Source organism: Macaca mulatta, chromosome 7, assembly GCF_049350105.2.
Source record: "Macaca mulatta isolate MMU2019108-1 chromosome 7, T2T-MMU8v2.0, whole genome shotgun sequence".
NCBI classification, from domain to species: Eukaryota; Metazoa; Chordata; class Mammalia; order Primates; family Cercopithecidae; genus Macaca; species Macaca mulatta.
In genome coordinates this window covers 165979937-165997433 of record NC_133412.1, presented here as the reverse complement: position 1 = coordinate 165997433, position 17497 = coordinate 165979937, and the positions used below count along the sequence as shown (strand labels likewise).

Below are 17497 nucleotides of genomic sequence, written 5' to 3'. Positions count from 1 at the left end.
CATTATGATCTGCCTTAGGTTCTTTTTAAAGGCTTCACAGTATCCCACCATGAGGCTGTACTGTAATTGATCCAGCTAGACATTTACGTTGCTTCCAGTGCTTTGCCCTAATGTATGGGCTGGTGCCCTCACCTCCTTAGTTTCTTCCCCTTTTACAAATGACACCTCCCACTCCTACTGAGACTCCTTCCCTCTCCTGCCTTATTTTTGTCCATCACTCTCATCACTATCTGATAACCGATGTGTGTAAATCGTCTGTCTCTTCTCTCTGGAATGCCCCCTCCTTCCCTCTCCTGCCTTATTTTTGTCCATCACTCTCATCACTATCTGATAACCGATGTGTGTAAATCGTCTGTCTCTTCTCTCTGGAATGCCCCCTCCACGAAGGGTTTTGTCTGTTTGGCTCACTGTTCAATGCCTGTGAGCAGCTAGCAGGTGCTCAGTCCACGTTTGTTGTATGGATTCAGGGTGGGGTGGATGTAGGAGAGAGTAGATAGGAGGAGGGCAAGTTAAAGGAGAGGAGGTAGATGATGATGACGCCTCTGTGAGATGAAGCCTGTGTGATGGGGACCGTGGACAGCCACAGCCAAAAACAGCAGAGTCACAAAGAGCTAGTAGTTTAGCAGGGATCGTTCACTTTTTCATCAGTTTTTCACTTTGATAAACCAGGAATCACAGGGATGCTGCCAGATTATTGGTGCTTTGTTTTGATGCTTTGATTTTGTCAAAAATCATGCAATAAATGCCCACAGGAAATTAGTAAGGTAGCTGCTTTGAGGCATGTTCATTGCCAAGGGTAATGGAATGATTATTTTACTTTTGTGTCTCTCTTCACCCCAGGCCTGTCTATGTTTATATGTTTCCCAAAATAGTGTTAGTGTGTGTGGTTTTTTTCTTTTTGAGACTGCACCCTCTGCCTCCCGGGTTCAAGTGATTCTCCTGCTTCAGCCTCCAGAGTAGCTGGGACTACAGGTGCATACCACCACGCCCAGCTAATTTTTATATTGTTAGTAGTGATGGGATTTCACCATGTTGGCCAGGATGGTCTCGATCTCTTGACCTCATGATCTGCCCACCTCGGCCTCCCAAAGTGCTGGTATTACAGGTGTGAGCCACTGTGCCCGGCCATGTATGTGGTTTTTTAAGGTAGCATTTTCTATTCAGCAACATACTGTGAGACTTTTAATATAGCGTTGTAGTTGGGGAATCACGACTCTGTGTTTATAAGAAAAAAGAATGATGGAGCAGGACCATCACCAGGTAGACTATGAAAATGTCATTTTCTCTATCAGTAGGGCACTTTTCCTCACAGAGGAGTAACTTGTTAGTGGATTAGAAGAGTAACTCGATTTTGTAAAAATAACTAAGTGGTGCTTTTTTGGTGCCTGCTGCATGTTTGCTGATTTAGGTGGATAAGTAGGTGGTGTCCGTTCTGTTGTTCACAGTCAGGTCAACCATTTGTTTCTGGTATTTTATTTATTCATTTTTTTTATCCTAAATATGAGGAGGTAAAAGTCACACACCATTGCCCCCAGAGGAATGAGCCTCTTTGGGACTATGTCATATGGATGAAACTCAGAATAAACAGGTGTGCAAACTAGGGAACCCATTTATTGCTGATGAAAGATGACAGTAACAACCAGGCTGTGCCTGCCATGTGGTTTGGGGGCATATTCTCACTTCCTCAGACAAGGTCAGCAACCTATGACCTATGGGCCAAATAAACCACCTATTTTATAGATAAAGTTTTATTGGAACATAACCATGTTCATTTGTTTATATATTGTCTCTGGCTGTAAATGGCTCATGGGTTAGTAATTCATCATTTCCAGAGACCAATTAACAAGAGCAAGATCTGGTACAAAGAAGGTGATTTATTTCCAAGTTGCTTAGGGAAAGAAGCACAGGCATCCCACCTTTAAATGTACTGCTTTGCTTTTGGAGCAGAAAGCAGGCACATTTAAAAGGCAGGGGAGGAAGCAAGCAAGGTGGGGTGTCCATGTGTTAGCTTGGTGTCTTATCTACTGTGCTGTCTGTCGGTTGAACTGGTGACTGCTGGCATCTTTGTGGGCAGGACTAGGCCAAAAACTCCCCAGGTGGGTGGGAGTAGCAGGCATGCTTTTTGACTATTATCTCTCGAGGCAACCTCCTGGTGGGTGAGGGTTCTGTATTGGGCATGCTTTGGTCTGTAAATCAACTGTTAACTCTTGAGGAGTTAGATGAATTTGCCCTGTAGGGAGTGTCTGGTGAAGGAGGGGCGGATAAAAGGCTATATTTGTGTTTCTCAAGGGCTAAGTAGGAAGCAGGGAACCAGAGGAACGATAAGAGGAGAGACAAAAATAATTAAGCCATCTCTTAGAAAAATGCGAGTACTTGGTGACATGGCTGCTTTCAAGATACAGTGGCAGAGTTGAATAGTTGTAAGAGAGATGGCCTGGCCTGCGAAACCAAAAATGTTTACCTTCTGGTCCTTTGCAGAGAAAGTTAGTCTACCCCTACCCTAGGGGAAGGCCTTCCAGGGAGGCTGCTGGCTGAGCTCCGAGTAGGTGAGAGCCATTGGTTGGAACATCTTGGTAGTGACTGTCACACCTCTCTTGTGGGGTCACTGAAGCTTGGGGTACATGGATATTTTTGCTCCTTGACTCTCTCTCGCCTGTCCTCACTGTTGCTTCCTCACACCTTTGTATAATTGTATCTTGTATTGGTTCCTTACCTTCGAGTTGACAGGGGTGCTCGAACCAGAGTGACTCCATGTTGAACAAGGGCTGGGTAAAATTTGGCTGAGACCTGCTGGGCTGCAGTCCCAGGAGGTTAGGCATTCTTAGTCACAGGATGTTTACAGTTAAGGGAACAGGTTAATGTTTACCAGATAGACCCAGGAAAGGTCCTGATGTCCCAATATCTTAAGAACAAAAGCATTTTTAGTTTAATAATAAGTTCACTTTATTTCATTTATTTATTTATTTATTTATTTATGACAGGGTCTCGCTCTGTCGCTCATGCTGGAGTGCAGTGGCACGATCTTGGCCCACTGTGGCTTCTGCCTCCTGGGTTCAAGTGATTCTCGTGCCTCAGCTTCCTGAGTAGCTGGGATTACAGGCATGTGCCACCACACCCGGCTAAATTTTGTGTTTTTAGTAGTGACGGGGTTTCACCATGTTGCCCAGGCCGGTCTCGAACTCCTGACCTCAAGTGATCTGCCTGCCTCAGCCTCCCAAAGTGCTGGGATTACAGGTGTGAGCCACCGCGCCTGGCCATAAGTTTCACCTTAAAGATAATAGCATAGATTCTTGTGAAAGACAGCAGTTCTACAAAGATTAACAAGCCTCTGTCCCAGGCCCTTGTAGTAGGCACATCTCCCCGTGACTTTGTTTTGCTTTGTTGTCTTATGTCTAAACAAGCATTGCACCTAAGGTGGACATGGTCCTTCTCTTGCTTTTGGGAACACCCTGTTCTGTCTATAGAGTAACCTGTTCTTTCATTCTTTCACTTGCTGAGTAAGCTTGTTTGCACATTATTCTGTGGACTTGCCCCAAATTCTTTCTTGCATGAGGTCCAGGAACCCTCTGTTGAGGTCTGGATCAGGATCCCTTTCTGGAAACACAGCCCCACAGTGAGCCCTTGTCAGATCGAGTGGACGTGTGGGGAGCCTCCTCAGGTGCACTTTAACAGACCCCGTGGTTCTAGCACTGGGGGTCCTCAGCACTCCACTGACCTGTCTGTTATGTGCCATACTAGCCCCTACCGAAAAAAACAAATCTGGGGGCATCTTACTGTAGTTACCAGTTGCCCATCCATGGGCCTTGCAGTGGAGCTAAAGAAACCTAAATTTAGCACCAATTCAGGCTTTCAGCTTAATAATTAAGTTCTTGTTAGGAGACAGCCCTTGAGGGTGGAGCAGTGCAGTCTGTTGACCAGGATGCTGGGCTGAGGACAGGTGGACCAGAGCCTGGGGGATTTCATGCAGTTCTGCCACATCAAAGGTAATCTGAGGCTAGCAGCATAGTGTCACCTGAGACTTGTTAGACATGCAGTCTCATGGCAGCAGGGTTGGGGGGGGTGCGTCGCGCAGTGACTCATGCCTGTAATCCCAGCACTTTGGGAGGCCGAGATGGGCAGGTCACCTAAAGTCAGACATTCGAGACCAGCCTGAGCAACATGGCAAAACCCTGTCTCTACTAAAAATACAAAAATTAGCTGGGCATGGTGGTGGGCACCTGTAGTCTCAGCTACTCGGGAGGCTGAGGGAGGAGAATCGCTTGAACCTGGGAGGCGGATGTTGCAGTGAACCGAGATCGCACCACTGCACTCCAGCCTGAGCCACAGAGCAAGACTCTCAAAAATAAAAAGAAAAAAAAAAGAAAAAAAAAAAAAACGAGAAATGCAGTCTCAGGCCCTGCCCCAGGCCTACTGAATCAGAATCTGCCTCCTAGATCCCCAGGTGACCTAGGTGCATATTCAAGTGGGAGAATTACTGGCCTAAGACTCTTTTCAAGAGACTCAGGGCTTCCTATTTAGTTAGTGGAGAAAATCCATCGCTTTGAGGACTCGACTCAGAACGTTGAGGATGGTTTCTTCAGCTTAGAAGTGGATCACCCTTCATCTGGGTGCGTCCTCCATGAAGACACAGGCTTTGTTCTGTCCCCATTGAGTTTCCAGCACCCAGTACCTTGTCTGGCAAAGTAGGTGTTGCAGAGACTCTGGCTGAGTGGTGAGGGAATGAATGAATGAGCACCACCAGCCCTGCTTGTGGCATTGGGACAGAAGTCAGCCTCACACATCTGCTCTGAGTGCCCACATCTCAGTGACTGTGTATTTTTCTTATCGCAGAGCCACAGGCTTGGTGCTGTTTTCCATTTGTACTTTAACAAGGTATTTAAGGTTTTGACATTGAGGTATAAAACAGTGCATGTACTTCAGTGATAATGAAGTATTTTTTTTTTTTCTTTTTTGAGACGGAGTCTCGCTCTGTTGCCCAGACTGGAGTGTAGTGTTGTGATCTTGGCTCACTGCAACCTTCCCCTCCCGGATTGAAGTGATTCTCCTACCTCAGCCTCCTGAGTAGCTGGGATTACAGGCTCCTGCCACCACGCCTGGCTAATTTTCGTACTTTTAGTAGAGACAGGGTTTCGCCATGTTGGCCAGGCTGGTCTTGGACTCCTGACCTCAAGTGGTCCGTCTGCCTCTGCTTTCCTAAGTGCTGGGATTGCAGGCGTGAGCCACCATGCCTGGCCTCAGTAATAATAAAGTCTTGAGATGCAGAGCCATACAACAGAAAGAGTGCCGGACCAGCCGTTCAGAAGGCATGGTCCCAGCTCTGGCCAACGATGACAGTCCATGGCTATTAGGCAGGTCATTGCTGTCAGACCTCAACTTCTCCTTTCTGTAAAACAAGGATGAAAATGTTTGCCGTGTATGTGTACAGAGCGTATGTCCATGCTCTATAAGTGTGATGCAAAGACAACATGAATTAATGTTTGACTATAGCTCATCCAGATAATTCACATTATAAACTTAAATTGCCCATCAATGTTTTCATTAAACCTGTACTGAATTTTTAGAAACTTTATTGTTTCTAAAAGGAGACAAAAATGAGGAAGAAAATCACTCTTGATCCTGCCTACTACCCAGCAATAACTCATCTTAAAATTTTATGTCTGTTTTCCATATTTTTCTGTGCAGTTTATTTTTAAAATTTATTTTTTCTGATATAACTTTTTTTATTTTTATTTTTAGTTTTGAGACAGAGTCTCACTCTGTCACCTAGGCTGGAGTGCAGAGGCCTGATCTGGCTCACTACAACCTCCACCTCCTGAGTTCAGGCAATTCTCCTGCCTCAGCCACCCTAGTAGCTGAGACTACAGGTGTGTGCCACCATGCCCAGCTAATTTTGTATTTTTAGTAGAGCTAGGGTTTTACTATCTTGACCAGTCTGGTCTTCAACTCCTGACCTCAGGTAATACGCCGGCCTCCCAAAATGCTAAGATTACAGGTGTGAGCCACTGCACCCGGCCTGCACAGTTTATTTTACATGTATATTCTTTTCTTACAAATACTTCATAGTATGTGGTAGATATTTTTTCCAATAGTGAATGTTGTGGATGAATTTTATCAACTGTATTTTGAGTTATGTCAAAAACTTTAAAAAGTGCCCTTTCTGGATATTCTTTGGTTTTATATGCATGACTTGGGCTTGTAGTGAAGATCAGGAGGTATGGACAGCCCCTTCTCCACTCACAGGGTGGAGCAATAGAGCAAAAATAGAAACCCTCTTTATCTTCATTGTTATCCTCAACATATTCTGTCTGGTGGTTAAATGGCCTTTTCTGTTTGACCCATTTACTATGATATTTTCTTAGGGGCTGACAATGTTTATCTGTTTTTTTTTTTTTTTTTTTTTTTTTTGAGACAGAGTCTCACTCTGTCACCCAGGCTGGAGTATGGTTGCACGGTCTAGCTTACTGCAGTCTCCGTCTCCTGGGTTCAAGTGATTCTCCTTCCTCAGCCTGCCAAGTAGCTGGGATTACCGGCACGTGCTACCACGCCCAGCTAATTTTTGTATTTTTAGTAGAGACAGGGTCTTGCCATGTTGGCTAAGCTGGTCTCGAACTCCTGACCTCAAATGATCCACCTGCCTCTGCCTCCCAAAGTGCTGGAATTACAGGGGTGAACCACCGCCCCGGCCAATGTTTATCTGTTCTTGTTGCTTTGTACTTGACTCTGTGTTTCCCTTCTCAGGTTTCTGCAGTTGAACTCCAAGGTGCAGAATGGTTTGGAAAGTAGCTGTATTTCTCAGTGTGACCCTGGGCATTGGTGCTGTTCCCATAGATGATCCTGAAGATGGAGGCAAGCACTGGGTAGTGATCGTGGCGGGTTCAAATGGCTGGTATAATTATAGGCACCAGGTAAGAAAATGACTAATCTATTTTGTTTTTTTTAGGACACTGGCATTCTGAAAACACTTCCAGACATTGTTAATATTAAACAGAAAAGACTTGAAAAGCCATTGACGGACCTGTTAGGCTGACTATAACATAGGTGTGTTGGAGAGGATGTGGGGAAATCAGAACCCTCATATGTTGCTAGGAGGATTATAAGATGGTGTAGCCATTTTGGAAAACAGTTTGGCAGTTCCTCAGAAGTTTCCATAGGGCCACCTTAGTCCGATGCAAGGTCTCTGAACCTTGGCACTGTTGATAGTTGGGGACCAGGTCGTTTTTGGTTGTTGGGGACTGTCTTGTGCATTTGAAGTTTAGTGGCGTCCGTGACATCCGTTAGATGATGGCGGCATCTCCTGCTCCACTGTGATAACCCAGAATGTCTCCAGACATTGCCCAGTGTCTCCAGGGAGCCAGATCACCCAGGTTGAGACCTACTTAGTTCAACATCTTCATTTTAGAGATAAGGAAACTGAGGCCTAGAGAGTAGAAGTGACTTGCTCAAGGTCACATGGCAAGTGGGGACCAGACAGGACTGAGGCCAGAACTCTGGTGAAAGGACCCCCAGGCCTCTTTGCCCTACTGCTGTCTCTTCACACCCTCCTCCCCCATCTTCCCTGGATTTCCCCACATCAGCCTAGCAGAAGGTAGAGAGAAAAAGAAAAGAATCCACATCTGAGTGTCCATGAAAAGTCCAGCCTCCCCTGTGGGATGTAAACTGGTGCAACCACTTTGGGAAAGAGTCTGGCAGTTCCTCAGAAAGTTAAACATCAAGGTAAACATATGACCCAGCAATTCCACTCATTCCACTCCTAAGTATGTCCTTAAGAGAGATGAAAACGTGTCTATAGAGAAACATGTACATGACTGTTCATAGCAGTATTGTTCATAAGAACCAAAAGGTGAAAACAACCCGGATGTCCATCAAAGGCTGAATGGAGAAACGCAGCGTCTATTCATTAAGAAGATATCATTTGACCATAAGAAAGAAAGAAGTACTCACACGTGCTTCAACATAGGTGAACCTTACAACCATGCTGAGGAGCTAGTCACAAAGACCACATATGTTATGATTCCATTTAAACCAAAGTCCAAATTTGGAAAAATCTGTAGAGATAGAAAGTAGGTTAGTAGTTGCCAAGGGCTGGGTGAAGGAGAGACTGGGGAGTGACTGCTGACGGACATGGGGTCTCTCTTTGCAGGAATGAGAATGCTCTGGGAGTAGCGGTGATGAGTACACAACTTGGTGAACATACTAGAAACCACTGAATTGTCTGTTTTAGAAGACTGACTTTTATGGTGCATGAACTCTATCTCAATACAGCTGTTACTTTTTTAAAAAAGTCATTTAATCTTGTCAGTCTCAGAAACAAATGCTTAGACTTGCAGTATCTATAGGTTGGGCTCCCTTCTAAGTGCACTTTACACAAAGTCCTTTAATCCCTGCAGTGGGGTTATGCATCATTGGTCTAGTTCTTACTCCCTCTTTACGAATGATTGAACTGAGGCATAGGCAAGGTCAGCAGTTTGCCCAATGCAGTACAGCTCACAAGTGGTGGGGCCAGTTTTCAAACCCAGGCCAACTGGCTCTAGAGCAGCCCTGTCTGGTAGGAGAACCATGGTAAATTTTCTAGTAGCCACATTTACAAGGTGAAATTAATTTTAATAACTTCTTTTTTTTTTTTTTTTTTTTTTTAACTTGAGAGTCTTGCTCTGTCGCCCAGGCTGGAGTGCAGTGGTGCAACATGGGCTCACTGCAGTTTCCACCACCTTGGTTCAAGCTATTCTCCTGCCTCAGCCTCCTGAGTAGCTGGTATTACAGGCACCCACCACCACATCCAGCTAATTTTTGTATTTTTAGCAGAGACGGGGTTTCACCATGTTGGCCAGGCTGGTCTTGAACTCCTGACCTCAGGTGATCTGCCCACCTTGGCCTCCCAGAGTGCTGGGATTACAGGCGTGAGCCACCACACCCAGTCTTAATAACTTCTTTAAACCAGTATTTCCAAACCATTATCATTTCAATAAGTAATCAATATAAAAAATTAATAATAAGATACCAGCCAGCATGCTTATAGTCCCAGCTACTCTGGAGGCTGAAGTGGGAGGATTGCTTGAGTCCAGGAGTTTAAGGCTGCCGTGAGCTATTATGGCACCTGTGCATAGCCACAGCACTCCAGCTTGGGTAACAGAGCGAGACCTTGTTTAAAAAAAAAAAAAAAAGATAATGAGATATCATATATTCTTTGATTTTGTACTAAGTCACTGAAATCCAGTCTGTATTTACAGTCACTGAATGAATGAATAACTCATTGCTCGAATCGTTTTTGTATGTTAGCCAAACAGGAAATTTGGCTTGATTAAAAAGTTGTTGTCATGGCAAAATGATCCCTTCTTCTTTTAATACTTAACCACAGACCTGAGCCATGTAAAGAGGAGCAGCCTGTACACACAGCTGTTCAGCCCTCAGTTTTCTTTCCCCCTTCTAACCTCAAGTTGGAAAGATTAGTTGTTAAATACAGATCACAGAGAGTTAACATGATTACTCATCACCCACCTTGATTTTTATACAACCAGCTTTTAAGAAAATGTATTTATTAAACATTATTGAGTAGAGGTTATCCAATTACCCTTTGCTCCCAGAAACCTTTTTGTTTTTTTAGGGTTGCTAGTTTCCCTGAGTAAATACTAAATATCAAAATAGAACGAAGGAAACAAGGCCAAATAAGTGGCCCAAACTGAAATATTCATCCCCGAGTAAGAGAGGATGATGGCCTTACGGCCGGTGGAGGTGAGATTTGTGCTGATTCACCCCTGCCTCAGCCCGCCTCCCCAAGAGGCTGCTTCTGCCCTCAGCCAGCTGCCATTTGCCTTCTTGACTTTGGAGGCTTATCATTAAAAGAGTATTCGAAAGAGTGGTCTCCACAGAACCTAGGCAGATTTTAAACCTACATTTTGATAGGATTAATACAACATTCATTTACAAGTCTCTTGTTTAGGGAAGAGTGGCAGACCAGGCACAAAGAAACCAGTGCTAAGTGCTTTCTAGGCGTTATGCTTGTTAATTAAACCTTGTTTTGTCTCGACCAAATGGGATTTCTCAGTTTTGCATTTTGGGCTGGGATTCAGTGTTTAAGGGGGTGGGGGCGTAGTCTGAGGTGACGTTGGCAGGACATTCTGCATCCAGCGTCCTGAGCATGGGGTGAGTAAGGAGGGCCCCTTTGGAAGTCGTGGAATCAGAGCGGAGTCTGGAGTGATCAGGAAGAGCTGGAAGAGTGAGGTGGGGTGTTGGGGGGATTGCATGGATAATGGGGAGAAGGGAGCAGCCAAGCATGAGTTCCAGAGAGGTATGAGGGTGTGGCCGGCCTGGGATGGAGTGGGGACAGAGGCAGACCTGGGAGAGGGGCCAGCAAGATGGGCCAGGACGGGCAGAGGGTCGCAGGCACCTGGGAAATGTGGCACAATCCCAGAACGAGCCAAAAAAAGAGAAAAGCTGAGCAGATGGAAGTGGCCCAGGAGCAGAACTGACTGGAAATGGTACCTAGCTCATTCCTGCTGAGCACGTGTGAGTCAGGCGCTATTCAGGGTGCTGGCGATGCACGTCACCCCACCAGCTCTGTAGTGCTGACATTCTGGTGGAAGAAGGCTGCCCTTGACTAAGCGCTTCCTGTGTGCAGGGCTCGGTTCCAAGCCCTTGGCATGTGTTATCTCAATCCTCAGACAACCCAAGAGGATAGGTCCTGTTAGCTCTCCATTGTAAGATGGGGGGTGGGGCCAAGGCACAGAAAAGCTGGGTAACTTACCTAAGGTCACACAGCTGGTAAGGGATGGAGCTGAGATTTGAACCCAGGCAGTCCGTGCTCCACAGCCCATGCTCATAATCACTACTGTAGTCATGTGGCATGGGTATCTTGGCATTACTTTATCTTTTATTTTAAAATAGTTTCCTTTTTTGTATTAACAATTTAACACGTTAAGGTTTATTATAGAAAACTTACACAGCCAAAGGAAGCAGGTCATTTGTAATTAGTCATGTGCCGTATAACAAGTTCGTTCAGTGACAGACCGCATACACGACAGTGGTCCCATAAAGTATAGTGGCATATTTTTACTGCACTTTTCCTATGTTTAGATACACAAATACTTGCCATTGTGTTCCATTTGTCTGCAGTATTCATGACAGTAACATGCAGTACAGGTTGATAGCCTAGTATTACCACCTGAACATTATAGCAAACGTTACCACCCCAGCTCTACCTCCTGTCAGGTCATCGAAGCCATTAGATTTGAATAGGAGCATGAACCCTATTGTGAACTGCGTATATGAGGAATCTAGGTTGCGTACTCCTTGTGAGAATCTAATGCCTAATGATCTAAGGTGGAACAATTTCATCCTGAAGCCATTGCCCCTCACCCCTGTGTGTGCAAAAATTGTCTTCCACGAAACCAGTCCCTGGAGCCAAAAAGGTTGTGGACCGCTGGGCTAGACCATCTAGGGTTGTGTAAATACACTCTATGATGTTCACAAAATGACAAAAATCACCTTGTGAGGCATCTTTCGGAATGCATCCTTGTCTTTAAGCAATCCCAACTGCTACTCAGAGTGTGTTGCTGGCATTGCATTCTGAAAATGGCAGGCACAGCAGAATTTTTCTGAGCATTAAAACAGACTTGACATATTGGTCCGTTGAGTTTAACGTTTTTCACTTGAGGCCGCTTGTTTGCAAGGGGCTTAGGGGAGGATTGTGGAATGGGGAGTCAGGACCCTCCGGTCAGGAGCCCCCAGCCTTTTAGGGTAGGTGCCTAACCTGAACTCGAGGCTGAGAAAGAGCAGTTTCTACAGAGCTCCAGTAGCCGGGTTTGGGTCCAGAAGTAGATGAGGTCCGTCAGGAAAGGGATGGGAATGCAGCTTCTTGGAGGAGAGGCTTGACATGGGTTTGAAGGGTGATGGGATTTCCACAGAAGCTGTTTCCTCGTGGAGGGAAGAGCATCAGCTGGCAGTGGGAATATAAAATCACAGTGAGGTGCGTGGCCGGCACATCAGGTGCCTTCAAGTGCCTGTACCAGAGCCCTCCCTGTGGTTTGAATCAGGAGTGTGGAGACTCCAGGGTTGGCTAATTAAGCCTCATTATCTCAAACCCAGGTCCATTTATTTTCTTTCTTTCTTTCTTTCTTTTTTTTTTTGAGGCAGAGTCTTGCTCTGTCACTCAGGCTGGAGTGCAGTGGTGTGATCTCGCCTCATTGCAACATCCACCTTCCGGGTTCAAGCGATTCCGCTGCATCAGCCTCCTGAGTAGCTGGGATTACAGGCTCCTGCCACCATGCCTGGCTAATTTTTGTATTTTTAGTAGAGATGGGGTTTTGCCGTGTTGCCCAGGCTGGTCTTGAACTCCTGGCCTCAAGCGATCCACCCACCTCGGCCTCCCAAAGTGCTGGGATTACAGGTGTGAGCCACTGTGCCTGGCCCCTTTTCATCTTTCTAGTCTGTCATCATGGTTGTGATGAACTGTTCTCAAATACACTCTCCTCATAGTCATGAAATGGCTACAGCAGCTCCAAGTGTCACATCCAAACAAATTCTCAAAGAAGAAAAAGAGGCCATCTGTGTGTCTTGTCTGTTTGGCTTGCTCTTTATCAGAATGCACATCTTTTCCTGGAGCCATGGGTGGACTTTGTCCCATGTCTACCTGGCCAGAATTGCATCACATGCTCATGTTCAAGCCAGTCAGTCCCTGGGGAGGGGAAATGGATTTCCAGTTCACACTCAGGGAAGCTCCTGACCACTTGGAGCTGGGTAGGACATCTGAGCAAAGCCAGGGCCCTGGTGGAAAGGAAGGTGGCCACAGGGCATGCAAGGACAGCGCATGGCCCAGGTAGATGGGGAGGAGGGAGAGAGGGAGAAGGAGACCAGCAAGGTAGGGTGAGGGCATGGTGAGGCGTGTTAGGAGGAGAAGGCCCAGGCATGAACTCCCCCTTTCTTTCCCTTCGAGAGAACCTCTCCACTCAGAACTAGATAAAGGGTTGGACAGGTGCCATGTCACCAATGACAGGAGCAGGGAGCTCCTCACTCTGTGTGCTCCTGGCAAGCCCCTTCTCCATCCCCACACATTCAGAACCTCACCATTGCTATCTGGTTCAAGACTGGAGCCTCCAAACTTTTTTTCTATAAAGGGCCAGATAGTAAATATTTGAGGTTTTGTGGGCCAGGGGGCAAAAATCGAGGCTGGCAGGGCCAAAGGTAGACTGGGCAGACTGCAGTGATGGGGGTGAAAGGGAATGGCCAGGGAGTGCAGGAAGGAGGTGGTGGTGACTCACGGTCTGTTCTTCTGACAAGCTATTTGTTTATTTATTTAAATTTTCTTTTTTTTTTTTTTTTGAAATGGAGCCTTGCTCTTTTTGCCCAGTCAACTTGCTCTTGTTGCCATTGCACTGGCATGATCTCAGGCTCACTGCAGTCTCCGCCTCCTGGGTTCAAGCCATTCTCCTGCCTCAGCCTCCCGAATAGCTGGGATTACAGGCACCTGCCACCATGCCCAGCTAATTTTTATATTTTTAGTAGAGACAGGGTTTCACCACGTTGGCCAGACTGGTCTCGAACTCCTGACCTCAGGTGATCCACCTGCCTCAGCCTCCCAAAGTGCTGGGATTACAGGTGTGAGCCACCGCGCCTGGCCAGACGAGCTCATAACTTATGGTGTTTGGAGGTTAATCCATGTTGTTGCACAGTATCACTTTTATATTTAAAAAAAGAAATCCGCAGCAGGGAGTGGTGGCTCACGCCTGTAATTTCATCACTTTGGGAGACTGAGGCAGGTGGATCACCTGAGGTCAGGAGTTTGAGACCAACCTGGCCAATATGGTGAAACCCTGCCCCTACCAAAATACAAAAATTAGCCAGGCATGGTGGCAGGCACCTGTAATCCCAGCTACTCGGGAGGCTGAGGCAGGAGAATTGCTTGAACCTGGTAGGCGGAAGTTGCAGTGAGCCGAGTTCGTGCCACTGCACTCCAGCCTGGGTGACAGAACGAGACTCTGTCTCCAAAAAAATAAAAAAGAAAGAAGAAATCTGCTTTTATTTTTATTTTTTCACCAACAGGGTCTTATTCTGTCACTTAGGCTGGAGCCCAGTGGTGTTATCATAGCTCATTGCAGCCTCGAACTCCTGGGCCCCAGGGATCCTCCTAAGTAGCTAGGACCACAGGTGTGCCACCATGCCCAGCTAGTTAAAAATATTTTTTTTATAGAGATGAAGTCTTGCTATGTTTCCCAGGCTGGTCTCGAACTCCTGGGCTCAAGTGATCCTCTTTCCTCGGCCTCCCAAAGTGCTCAGATTACAGGCCACTGTGTCTGGCCTGAAATCTGCTTTTAAAGAGGACATGTGGGGAGGGATTAGGAAGGAGGACGGAGGGGACTGTGCAGGGGAATGCCGAGCGTGTGGGATGTGGGCATGGGCCCATTTGTGCAGCAGGGCCATCCTTGTAAATGCCAGAGGCAGTACAGGACCTTGAAAGGATGTGGCTCTGGATTTGCTGAGACCTCAGGTGTCATTCCTTCCCTCCAGTTACGCGCTGTATAAGTCTGAACAAACTACATTGTCAGATTCTTTCTGTGGGGTTGGCAGTGGGCTCAGCGAGGCACCTTGCAAAACCCCAGCCTGCAGCCTCACCTCAGCACTGCTCAGCTGTGTGTCAGGAAGTGATCATATATGTACACTTGGCAGGTGAGCAGAGCTGGCTGGAGAGCAGATCCTTTACAGCAACTGTGACACAGGGCTTGCCAGTGTATTTAGACCTTGTTTGACTTGTCTTTGTTTAGCTGGCAGCTGGCCAAGCTGGAGGCAGTGCAAGCAGAGTGGGGACAGTGATCCTATCGGCAAATCACGGGAGGCATTAGGAAGACCAGCAGAATTCGCAGAGCAAGTTATGAAACCAGCCAAGTCACAATCTCTGTTCGTCATTCCGGAGGGCTCTGCGCTCCTGAGAAGTCTTGCTCAATACCCTCCTCTCGAATATGACCTTTTATGACTTTTCTGGGCTTAAGCGGGGAAAATACAGTATAGGTCACATGGGTTTAGGGGAAGTAATACAAGTAGTAATGCCATTTTCACATTGTTTGAGTTGAACCCCACTTGTATCTCTTTTGAGTGCTAGTAAATATTTGACTTAATTGAAGAACCCTGCTGAGTTAACAAAGGTAGAGGCAACCAAGTGCCTCTAAGGCTCAGAAGAGAGTCATAGCCTGATGAGGCAGCAATGAGTGTGGAAGATGGGGCACAAGGCACCGTTGGGGTCAGCCATGGCCCTTCCTGAGCTTGTCCCCGTCTGTAAGATGGGGATGAAAGCACCTACCTCTCAAGAGTGCTGGGGGTCCCAAACAGTGCAGGAGCGACAACACAAGGCACTCTGAACCTGCCCCTGCAGAAAATATATAACTTTATTGAGGCCGAGTTTAAGACATATCATCTTAATTCACCCATTGAGTTTAATTTATCTAACTCAGTGATTTTTTAGTAAATTTACCAAGTTGTGTGAACATCACTATAAATCAGTTTGATATTTCCATCATCCCAGTATGATCCTTTGGGCAGGCTGGGCGGTGGCTCACACCTATAATCCCAGAACTTTGGGAGGCCAAGGCGGTTGGATCATTTGAGGCCAGGAGTTCGAGACCAGCCTGGCCAACATGGTGAAACCCAATTTCTATTAAAAATACAAAAATTAGCTGGGCGTGGTGGCACACGCCTATAATCCCAGCTACTTGGGAGGCTGAGGTTGAACTCTGGAGGCAGAGGCCGCAGTGAGCCATGATCACACCACTGCACTCCAGCCTGGGCAACAGAGCAAGACTGACTCAAAAAAAAAAAAAAAATCCTTTGGGCATATTTGCAGTTCCCACCTCTAGCCCCAGGCAATTACTAATCATCTACTTTCTAGCTGTATAGATTTGTTTATTCTGAACATTTCCTATCAATGGAGCTAAACAGTGTATGGTCTTTTGTGTCTGGCTTCTCCTAGTGTCATGTTTTTGAAGTTTGTTCACGTTGTAGCATGCATCAGTGCTCCACTCCCTTTTATTCCCAAATAGCATTCCATTGTATGGATAGACCACGTTTTGCCTGCCCATTTACCAGTTGATGGACATTTGGGTTGTTTCTAATTTTTGGTTATTATGAACAATGCTGCTGAGAACATTTGCGTGCAAATCTTTGTGTGAATACATTTTTTTGTTTCTCTTGAGTAGGTACTTAAGAGTTGGAATTGCAGGCCAGACGTGTTGGCTCACGCCTGTAATCCCAGCACTTTGGGAGGCTAAGGCAGGTGGGGCACGAGGTCAGGAGTTTGAGACCAGCCTGACCAACATGGTGAAACCCCATCTATACTAAAAATATAAAAATTAGCTGGGCGTGGTAGTAAACACCTGTAATCCCAACTACTCAGGAGGCTGAGGCAGTAGAATCGCTTGCATCCGGGAGGCGGAGGTTGCAGTGAGCTGAAATTGCACCGCTGCACTCCAGCCTGGGCGACAGAGCAAGACTCCATCTCAAAAAAAAAAGAGTTGTAATTGTTGGGTCACATGGTAAATTTATGTTTGACTCTTTGAGAAACTGTAAAGCTCGTTTCCAGAATCACAGCTCCACGTTACATTCCCCTAGCAGTGTATGTATGGAGGCTCTTGGTTCCTCAGTTCTCGACAACACTTGTTATTGTCTGTCTGTGAAGTGGCAGCTCAGTGTGGTTTTAATTTGCATTTCCTAATAACGGGTGATGTTGGACATCTTTTCATTTGCTGACTAACCATTTGTATATCTTCTTAGGTGAAATGTTTATTGAAATCTTTTGCCTATTTTTGGCTCCGTGGTACAGGAGTTCTTTGGCTATTTCAGTATAAGCCCTTTATCAGATATATGTTTTGTAAATATTTTCTTGTAGTCTGTTGCTTGTCTTTTTATTTTCTTAATAATGTCTTTGGAAGCACTGAAGGTTTTAATTTTGCTGAGCCAATTTATCAAGGTTTTTTTTTTTTTTTTTTTTTTTTGAGACAGAGTCTTGCTCTGTTGCCCAGGCTGGAGTGCAGTGGTGTAATCTTGGCTCACTGCATCCTCTGCCTCCTGGGTTCAAGTGATTTCTCCTGCCTCAGCCTCCTGAGTAGCTGGGATTACAGGCATACACCACCACGCCTGGCTAATTTCTTTGTATTTTTAGTAGAGGCGGGGTTTTACCATATTGGCCAGGCTGGTCTCGAACTCCTGACCTCAAGTGATCCCAAAGTGCTGGGATCCTCGGCCTCCCAAAGTGCTAGAATTACGGGTGTGAGCCACTGTGCCCAGCCTGATTTGATTTTTAAAAACTAAATAGCAGACAAATAATGTCTGTATAACATGTGTACACCTTAAAGAATAATAAAATGAATACCTGTGTACCTTGCACCTTGCTAAAAAAAATAGAACTATACTAGTACCTTGTCCCCTGTCTGATGGACTCCCGCTCCCTTCCCTTCAGAGACCAAGCTCCTGAATTTTTTGTCATTCATTCCTTTGCTTTATAGTTTTGCTGTATGTC

At 46.0% G+C, this 17497-nt stretch overlaps 1 protein-coding gene across 2 annotated transcripts in view; it reads left to right on the top strand.

Annotated features, from left to right (window-relative positions):
* Nucleotides 1-17497, top strand: part of LGMN (legumain) — a 43550-nt gene that overhangs the window by 7536 nt on the left and 18517 nt on the right. The window contains exons 1-2 of one of the 2 annotated variants that reach the window (XM_015144402.3): nucleotides 310-3983; nucleotides 6739-6905. In XM_015144402.3, the coding sequence (XP_014999888.2) occupies nucleotides 6768-6905 (138 nt within the window). In that variant the 5' untranslated portion in view covers nucleotides 310-3983; nucleotides 6739-6767. Of the gene's footprint in view, nucleotides 1-309; nucleotides 3984-6738; nucleotides 6906-17497 lie in introns of those variants that run through there. The other variant, XM_015144400.3, reaches the window with a different exon arrangement.